The sequence below is a fragment of the Anarhichas minor genome, unplaced genomic scaffold, assembly GCF_050575085.1.
Source record: "Anarhichas minor isolate MPS153535 unplaced genomic scaffold, ASM5057508v1 ptg000028l, whole genome shotgun sequence".
Classification (NCBI taxonomy): Eukaryota; Metazoa; Chordata; class Actinopteri; order Perciformes; family Anarhichadidae; genus Anarhichas; species Anarhichas minor.
The window spans coordinates 10,092,971-10,103,011 of NW_027466474.1; the positions used below are offsets into that span (position 1 = coordinate 10,092,971).

A 10,041-nucleotide genomic window follows, 5' to 3' on the forward strand; every position below is an offset into this window, starting at 1 on the left:
TGGAGAGAGTATTTAAAGGCAACCCTTGGTCTCTACCCTTCACAGTTCTCTTTGACTCTAGTCTATCCCTCTAGCTGCACTTGTTACAGCTCCTCTCTATCACCTTCATCACAGCACCAGTGTCTTCTTCACCAAAGAGGAAACCGACGATGTCCGGCATCATGAAAGTGTTTGTGCTCCTGGCTGTCATGGTCTGCATCTCTGAAGCCCAAAGTAAGTTTTAATGCTTCTTTAGCATTCACCACTCTAATGTGCACAATGTGATCTTTGTTTTATACAGTTCTATATGTGTTGGTAGCTGTAAGAAGTGAAAAATGAACTGAATTAATGACTTTTTTTTTTCTTTGTCTTTCTCTAGTGGATCACACATCAGGAAAACAGTGTCTGTGTCAAAAAACGAGGGATAGAATCACCTCAAAGAATGACATAAAGGACATCCAGGTCTACTCAGCAACCATCTTCTGTGACAAAGTGGAGATTGTGTAAGACGCACTGAAATCTTTAATTTAAATTGTGAGATCTTGCAATAATGTGTGCTATTTAGAAGAGGATTATTGGCTATTTGCATTTTTTGTGATAATAGAAAGCTTCTCAAGTAAACCTCTCACACATAACACCTAGGGTGGCATTTTATTCTTTCTATCCGAGATTTAGCAAAGGTTCAAGTCTGGCCTCAGTTGTAGTGAAAGTTATTACGAACCTGCACATTTGAGGCACTTCTAGTCATCAATCTAACTGCCTCTACTTTCCATTTCAACAGTGTCTCCCTCAAGAACGGCCGTCGCTATTGCCTGAACCCCAAGATGGAGACAGTGCAAAAACTCATGACTTCCATCATGTGAGTATTATTACAGACATGAATCCGAGCCTCATCTTCAGAATAAACCGATCACCCAACTTCTAATATGAATCTTTTAGTGAATCTCCATATTTCATAATGAATTACAGGATGCTTCCTCCACACTGTTGTAATGTGTCTAATGTGTGTTCTTCTTCTTTGTCATTTCTAGGAAACGGGGAACTTCTTCTACAGCCGGACCAACTGAGCTCACTTCCACCACCAACAGAGCTCGTGTCTGACTCTTTAAGTCCTCCGATCAATATGAAGAGCAGATGACCTCTGACCCCCACAAACAAAGGCACCTTAAACGAATGCAGATGTCGTTGAATTAAACTTTTTGTCTATTTATCCTATATTTATACTGATGTGCACTTACAGTATGATCTCCGTTCCATTTTATTTCCTTTTATCTGTTTTTGTAAATAGATGTATGTGTTGTGAACCAAGTTGTATGCATTTTTAGTAATGTCAGTGTTGTTTTTATAATAAATAAAAAAAAGAAATCAAAGAAGCATTGATTCATTGTTTTTTGTTCCGGGTCTGATACTGTTTGTTCCCTATACATCAACAGTGCCACCTTGTGGTTCAGGGCTGCCAATGCACGAAATACAGTTTATGTGCAAATTAACATATCTCGTAATATTAGAATGCCAAGCATTAAATATTTCAACAAGTCTCCTCAACACAATTAATGGGTCTTACTAGTACTTACATGTATCAGCTACCAGAGGACACCAAAGCTGCAGAGACTCTGAGATTACAGGGTGAATAACACACCAGCACCATGTGTTTCTTGACATTCAAATGTTCCGGCATTTGATTAATCAAAAATCTTAATTTCAAACATCACATTGGAACTAAGTAACTCAAGTTCACACTTATTTTTCCATATAGATTTAAGTTATAGTTCTCTCCATCCTCACATAATTGTCTGGTTACAAGCCTATTCCTTTCTCAGCTATAGACGATACCATTACAGATGTGCCTGTCCCAGATATATTTGAGATACATTTGAAACTAAAGGCTACAGGACTCATCACTGCACATTGTAAAATGGCCTTTACTTGCTATGCTTAGCATGCAGCATTAGTATATTTTAATGTACAAGGACATTGTGACAATGCCCGAAAGTTGTATTGGCACAAAATACCTAAATCTTAGATGCAGAAATTGGCTAGGCTTAAAGGTGCCTCCTGTGTGGACTGGGGGGAAAAAGAGTATATTTTGTAATGGACTTTGGTCGTGGAACAACCTGCAGGCTAGTCTCAATAGAGACGACCTCATCGCTCAAAAAAAGTTTTAAACAAAAGTTAACTGAAGCTTATAAATTGTTCTTGTTACAATTAATGACAATTGTATCATGTGTATTTTTCATGTCTTCTGTTGATGCACATTGAAAGAGAGTATTCTGCCTTAATACTGACAGGGGCGGCTCAGATCCACTGAGTCTCATAGGCTGTAATGCTCCACACACACACACACACACACACACACACACACACACACACACACACACACGGTGGCATCCAATCCCTAGAGATTTACCCATAACAAACTTTGCCCTTTTTGATAGCTAATCTCTATAGCTGGGTTTATTCCAGCTCATTTTTCGATCATCTTCAACACAAGCAACAAGATATTTTTCTAGCACCAGTGTCATCTTGAAACCGACGATGTCCGGCATAATGAAAGTGTTTCTCCTCCTGGCTGTCATGGTCTGCATCTCTAAAGCCCAACGTAAGTTTGTGATTTTATTTGTTTTGTTCGACAGACAAAATAAATCTATATTTGATATATGTTGACATGTTTTGGTAGCTGTGAGCAGAAATATGTGCAGTGAAAAAAAAATCGAATTAACTAAAATGTTTGTTTCTATACAAACACCAGAGACTGGTGTCATGTGTCTGTGTCAACGTCTCAGGAATAGAATTAGTCCAGGGACTAAGATAACGGACATCCAGATCTACCCAGCAACCATCTTCTGTGACAAAGTGGAGATTGTGTAAGATGCACTAAAAAGGCTTGTATCTTCCTCAGCTAACTAGGCACCGTCACACCGAATGTTTATCCAAGTCTGGCCTTCTTATGGTCCTAGTGTTTTTGTTATAGTGTGTTTCTTCTTTTAGTTGGAAAGTCCTCTCCTATTGTCTTCTCTCTTGTGCTACTTCCTGCCTTTTTGTGTTTCCTGCCTTTGTGATTATTTGATCTGCCCTGATTTGTTCCCCCTGTGTCTAATCACCCTGCTCTCCTTGTGTATGTCGTCTGCGTGCTTTCCCTCTTTCAATTGTCAGGTCATCCGCGCTCAACACTGAATATCTTCCGTCTCGTGCACACGCATGTCGAGTCTTTATATCAACTGAGTCACGTGTGACCTTGGATGACCCCGGCCGGGTATCCGTTGTCATCCCTGAGATCAGTCCTTCTTCATCTTCTCACTTACGCAGGCTAAGTACTATAGTAGCATTAGCTTAAGCTAAATTTGCTCATCGCTTGTATAGCCTTGTCGGACTTGCGGATCTCTCGCCCTCCAAAAGCTGCGACAAGCTGTCCCTCTCAGGAGGGTACGTTGTTTCGCTGTTCGGATCATCGAGCCCTGGACCGGCGGACGCATGAACTGTGGCATCATGGGTCGCGCATTCCCTCTAGACAGGGGCCCGTCTCCCTCTACCATGAGGGTGCATGTGGCTGCTATTTCATTGCAGCACGCTAGGGTTGACAATGACCCAGCGGGGAGCCACAGGCTGGTGTCCCTCTTCCTAAAAGGGGCTCTGAGATTGCGTCCCCCAAGCGCCCTGTAGGCACCTGCAGAGGACTCACCCCTGTTGTTGGACACGCTATGCTTGCCTCCCTTTGAACCCTTGGCATGGATTGAGCTTAGGTGGCTGTCGGCCAAAACGGCTTTCCTCCTTGCCATCACTGCTGCACAGCATGTAGGTGAGCCACTTGCCCTGTCGGTGAGTGATTCATGCCTGATGTGGAACTCGGATGGCTCGAATGTCACTTTTGTGGTCTAATACAGCGTTTTTTCCCAAAGGTGCTGGCATGCTCATATCTCAATCAGCCTATTCAGCTTGTACAGTTTGACCCCCCATTAGAAGAGGGAGAGGAGAGGACAAGGCTGCCATGCCCGGTGCGGGCCCTCAGAGCTTATTTTGAGGCCACTGCGTGCATACGGTGGTCAGAGCAGCTCTGTTATGGTGGTCCTAAGATGGGCTGTGTTACAGATGTAACTACGGTTCTATAAATCCTGGATAACCTCCAGAGTTCTTAGTCTATCGGAATGTCGTGAAGAAGATTCTGTAGGACTGATCTCAGGGATGACACCTGAACTTGCCTTTTGTTTATTCAACCTGCCTGTCCTGTGTTCTGCATTTGGGTCCTCTTGGAACTCCTAAACTTTGACAGGTCTCAGTTGCAGTAAATGTTATAATCACCTCTTCCTGAGGCAACAATAACATACACATTTTAGGCACTTCTCGTCATCAATCTATCTGCATGTATCATATTTACTTGTTTAAGAGAGTCACTTCCTGTTTGCCTCTACTTTCCATTTCAACAGTGTCACCAACAAAAGCGGCCGTCGCTATTGCCTGAACCCCAAGTTGAAGGCAGTGCAAAAACTCATGGCTTCCACCATGTGAGTATTATTACAGACATGAATCCGAGCCTCATCTTCAGAATAAACCGACCACCCAACTTCTAATATGAATATTTCAGTGAATCTCCATATTTATTAATGAATCACAGGATGCCTTCTTTTCACTGTTGTAATGCGTCTAATGTGTGTTCCTCCTTTCTTTTTTTGTGTGTAATTTCTCGGAAAAGGGAAACTTCTACTACAGCCAGACCAACTGAACTCACTTCCACCCTCTACTAAAAAGGGAAACTGTTGGAACTACATGGAAATAAAATGCACATTGGTTGCACTTATTGAAATCATGTTTAGTGAAAATGATTTATTCATGTTCAAAAGTCTGAATTGTTATTTGTTAAATTGACATGACTTCTTGTTGCATCATATACGAAATATTTTCATGTTCAGTCAACCTAATCTGCTCTACAGGTCTCAGCCATTGAGTTGCAACGCTTTGACTGTTTTGTTCATCAATTACACGATCATTTCAGATTTGTGAAGTATTTTGTACATCATTATACCCGGGGCCAGATGTATAACCAATGTGTATGCCTCTTCCCACTCAAACTGGTATTTAGGCAAGGGCGTAGGTTTGCATATGGTTTTGACATGTCCCGACAAATATTTTGGGAGACCGAAACAACCCGACAATATTTGAGCAAACTTCTCGAATATAATTTGCATTATCTTTGGAGTGGAAAGACGCACAGCACAGAGAGAAGGAGAGAGGAGCAGACTGAAGAGCAGAATCTTCTGGCCTGCTCATCATAGTAGCCAGCTGACGTCACCGAGGTAAATCATTTCCTAAAAAGCCCACCGTCTCACTTCATCTGAATGAAGCGAAAACAGCTTGATACTGGCAGCCATCAATAAGAGACCACCTGTTGTGGTGAGGTGCCTGGAGAAGGCAGAGAGTGTGATTCTACATTGAGCTCTGTGCGCCTGACAGTACATCCATGGTCACTGCAGCGATCTTACACAAAAACTATATGAAACCTGAATTGGTACTTGGTGATGTATGCACAGTGGTCAGCTGACCACAAGTGTCCAGACAGTCCGGCCCTCTCCTCCGTGCTCCGGAGTGTGATGGTGAGACAGTACTGAAAAAATATTAAGCGGAATTTGAGTTGGTTTATATGTATTTTTTACTATTGAAATGTTCTTTTGGGATAGTAATGGCTCACTAGCACAAGCACAAATAACTCCTGGCATATATCACATATCAGATCTGACAGAGTTAATATCTAACAACTACGGATTATAATAAACAAATTCAGAACCCATCAAATATTACTGATAATACTGACTTTTTCACAGCATAAATGTCATGTCACTACCACGCAGCTACAGTGGAAAGAAAGAAAATCATACTCGTCGTCATATTATTCAGAGCCCTCTTATGTTTGCTTTGGTGTTGTATACGCACTGATGGTGTTAACCACTGATGCCCACCACATGCATACAGAACCAGATGTTGGAAAGATCACCTGCCCACACTTTCTGTTGTCAAATATAAAATAGTCCACACAAATCTACACGAACTAGATTTAAAATGTTATACAAAAGCATTTTTGACCAAGTCTATCAGAAGTTGAGGATTAGCACTCTCATGTGCTGACACATTGTGTAATAGATTTAATGTGTCTTCTCTTATACATTATGGAATTCTATCATCACCAAGAGATATTCAGTTCAGTTGTGTCTTTGCTTACATCCAGGAGGAAACAAATGTCACCAACATTGTCTATGATATGAGCTATTTGTTAACTTTATAATGGAAATAAGTATAATGGGAAATAAAAACACAGGTGACCCAAATGCCATCATTAACTTATAAATGACTAATATATTTTCATGAATAGTTTTTACACGACCCATTTGTTTGGATCTATATTCTTCATGATATCAAAATAAATAAAGTGTGCAAAATGTCCAAGAATATTTTTTTCATAGGTCATAAAACAATTTAGACAAAGAATGTGAGTACCGGTTTTCTTGCACATGCGGCTTTACAGTCACAACAAGTTACAATTTTGTTTTTATATTGCTATTCTCTTACATGATATCAAAATATACTTTTAAATTTAAAATCTAGTTCAATTATTAGTAACCACGGGGGGAGGCGAGTGGAAAGAGTGAGTCAGGGTAATTTTGTGGGTTTTGAAGTTTCACTTTCCTGTTTCAAAAATCCCCTTGATCACAGGAAGTATGATGAGGTATGTGTCTGGAGAGAGTATTTAAAGGCAACCCTTGGTCTCTACCCCTCACAGTTCTCTTTGACTCTAGTCTATCCTTCTAGCTGCACTTGTTACAGCTCCTCTCTATCACCTTCATCACAGCACCAGTGTCTTCTTCACCAAAGAGGAAACCGACGATGTCCGGCATCATGAAAGTGTTTGTGCTCCTGGCTGTCATGGTCTGCATCTCTGAAGCCCAAAGTAAGTTTGAATACTTCTTTAGCATTCACCACTCTAATGTGCACAATGTGATCTTTGTTTTATACAGTTCTATATGTGTTGGTAGCTGTAAGAAGTGAAAAATGAACTGAATTAATGACTTTTTTTTTCTTTGTCTTTCTCTAGTGGATCACACATCAGGAAAACTGTGTCTGTGTCAACGTCTCAGGAATGGAATTAGACCAGGGACTAAGATAACGGACATCCAGATCTACCCAGCAACCATCTTCTGTGACAAAGTGGAGATTGTGTAAGATGCACTGAAATCTTTAATTAAGATTGTGGAAATGTGGTATCTTAGTGCAATAATGTGTCCTGATTAGAAAAGAATGATTTGCTATTTGCATTTTTTGTGCTAATTGGAAGCTTCTCAGTAAACCTTTCACACATAACACCTAGGCTGGCATTTTATCAATTTCTATCCAATATTTCTCAAAGGCACTTCTAGTCATCAATCTAACTGCCTCTACTTTCCATTTCAACAGTGTCTCCCTCAACAACGGCCGTCGCTATTGCCTGAACCCCAAGTTGAAGGCAGTGCAAAAACTCATGGCTTCCATCATGTGAGTATTATTACAGACATGAATCCGAGCCTCATCTTCAGAATAAACCGATCACCCAACTTCTAATATGAATCTTTTAGTGAATCTCCATATTTCATAATGAATTACAGGATGCCTCCTCCACACTGTTGTAATGTGTCTAATGTGTGTTCTTCTTCTTTGTCATTTTCTAGGAAACGGGAAACTTCTTCTACAGCCGGACCAACTGAGCTCACTTCCACCACCAACAGAGCTCGCGTCTGACTCTTTAAGTCCTCCGATCAATATGAAGAGCAGATGACCTCTGACCCCCACAAACAAAGGCACCTTAAACGAATGCAGATGTGAAATGAAATACACTTTTTGTCTATTTATCTTCTATTTATACTGATGTGCACTTACAGTATGATCTCCGTTCCATTTTATTTTATTTTATCTGTTTTTGTAAATAGATGTATGTGTTGTGAACCAAGTTTTATGCATTTTGGAATTGTCAGTGTTTTTTTAAAATAATAATAATAAAAGCTCAAGGAAGCATGAACTAAAAGTAAAGTGTTTGTTGTTCCCTACATCAACAGTGTCACCTTGTGGTTCAGGACTGCAAATGCAAGAAATGCAGTTCATGTGTCATGTCATGATCTCATACAGAATTAGAATGCACAGCATTGAATATCAGAGGGAGTCACTCTTTAAGGCGTCTTCTCAACACACTTAATGGGTCTTACTATGTACATGTATCAGATACCAGAGGACACCAAAGCTGCAGTGACTCTGAGATTACAGGGTGAATAACACGCCAGCACCATGTGTTTTCTCTGACAGGGGCGGCTCAGATCAATGATTCTTATAGGCTGTAATGCTCTAACCCATCACACACACACACACACACACACACACACACACACACACACACACACACACACACACACACACACTGGAGTTCATTCCCAATAGATTTACCATAACCACTGTATGCATAGCCCTAACTTTAACCAAAGCCAAGAGTATTTTCTATGCTTCATACATAACATGGTATTTTGGGCAGTTCAATTTCTTACGCATAATTTAACTACAAACCTTCAATAGTGAACTTCCTGCCCATCTCAATGTTGAAATAAGACATTTAAACTGGCATTGGTGGAAAGTACTTATCTGAAGTGGCTACTTACCTTACTTTAATGTTTTTTCCCCTGCTAGCTCATACTTTTACATCCCAAAGGCAAATATAGTATTTCTTACTTCACTACATTTATATGATAATTTAAATTACTTACCAGATTGAGATTAACAATGCAAAACATCATAATATATAATATTTGATATTATTATATTTTGCATTATTATTATATAATATAACAAAAAATATGACATAGCCTATCAAGAACACTTTACTGATCCGTAGGGGGCATTTTACAAGCAAGCCTGTGATTAACAAAAAAAAAATCTAAATCAAATCGAATCAGCCCCACATGTGCCAGCTTTAACTTTAAAGTCAATGTACACATTGATTCATTAATGATCATAATTCAATAACATAATATACATTATTCTGAAATAGACTATTCTGCATGATGTGTACGTCTCGGTACTTTAATATTGATGTTTATACTTTTACAAATTTAAAAACGCAGGACTTTAACTGTTGTTAATTATACCTTAATAGCTTAAGTTAAAGATCTGATTCATTCTCCCATCACTGCTTGTTGGTATTGTGCAGTAGGCCTGTATAACAGTAGACTACTCTTTCACAATGCCGTTTGCATCGCACGTCTTCCCAGGCGGGCTGCAGCGCTTTAAGTTTCGGATGATCACTTCCGCCGTCTCCGCTGTCGGATATGGTGCGCTCACTGGCGGACGCCTCAGGGGCTCTGTTTACTCTCTGCGTGTCCAAAAGTCATGGATGAACCCACCGATGAACAAACATACAATATTTGTTCGTTCAGTCTGTCAAATCTGCGCCTCTGTTGCAAAGAAACCCGTGTCGTTGTGGAGTAATTTCAACAGGGGAGGAGAGGGAATATTGAAAGGGTGAGGTATGTGTTACATTTCCATTTAATGGAGCGTGCATGACAAGCTGGTGTCCTTCATTTAAACGCTGCAAATGACTGAACTGATTTGAGAAAAAAAATCACAAATAATTGCAATGCATGTAGTTTTTGACGCATACCAGATTTAAATACTCGACAGGTTTTGTTCAGTACTTAGGTGGCCTCCCTAAAAGTAGCCGAAGTGTTAATGTTGTTCTAGTTTACAGATTATTGTAGACATTGTTCCCACACGCCTGTGGTGGGATTTAGCCAGTTCCTGTTTTGCAAGTCATTGCAACTGACTCCCCACAGCACTGAAGTGAAGAACAGCAGATTTGGTGTTAGCATGTCTGCAAAGTATACTCGAAGACACTTGTCTAAATCTGCAAAATCCAAATAATGCCAGCATAAAGATTTTGCAGATGGTGGACGACGTCTTCTCATCATTCATTCAGCCTAAAGTGAGGAAAATGCAGGTGGATCGCAATGGAAAGTGAGCCCAGCCAAGGCTGAACGATAAGGAGCACTGATAACAGGTTAT

At 40.2% G+C, this 10,041-nt stretch overlaps 3 protein-coding genes across 3 annotated transcripts; all 3 read left to right on the forward strand.

Moving 5' to 3' along the window:
- The first annotated feature begins 55 nt into the window (after positions 1 to 55).
- LOC142962820 (interleukin-8-like) lies at positions 56 to 1,352 on the forward strand. The gene is made up of 4 exons (XM_076103472.1): positions 56 to 213; positions 359 to 482; positions 761 to 838; positions 1,011 to 1,352. Exons 1-4 carry the CDS (start codon positions 150 to 152, stop codon positions 1,078 to 1,080), a joined length of 336 nt encoding a protein of 111 aa, XP_075959587.1. The 5' UTR covers positions 56 to 149; the 3' UTR covers positions 1,081 to 1,352.
- A 1,162-nt stretch (positions 1,353 to 2,514) lies between these two features.
- On the forward strand, positions 2,515 to 4,718 carry LOC142963081 (C-X-C motif chemokine 10-like). The gene is made up of 4 exons (XM_076103786.1): positions 2,515 to 2,586; positions 2,731 to 2,843; positions 4,401 to 4,478; positions 4,667 to 4,718. The coding sequence occupies exons 1-4, from the start codon at positions 2,515 to 2,517 to the stop codon at positions 4,716 to 4,718; spliced, it is 315 nt and encodes a 104-aa protein (XP_075959901.1).
- Positions 4,719 to 6,766: 2,048 nt separating this feature from the next.
- Positions 6,767 to 8,018, forward strand: LOC142963118 (C-X-C motif chemokine 10-like). The gene is made up of 4 exons (XM_076103826.1): positions 6,767 to 6,913; positions 7,058 to 7,181; positions 7,417 to 7,494; positions 7,668 to 8,018. Exons 1-4 carry the CDS (start codon positions 6,850 to 6,852, stop codon positions 7,735 to 7,737), a joined length of 336 nt encoding a protein of 111 aa, XP_075959941.1. The 5' UTR covers positions 6,767 to 6,849; the 3' UTR covers positions 7,738 to 8,018.
- The last annotated feature ends 2,023 nt before the right edge of the window (positions 8,019 to 10,041 follow it).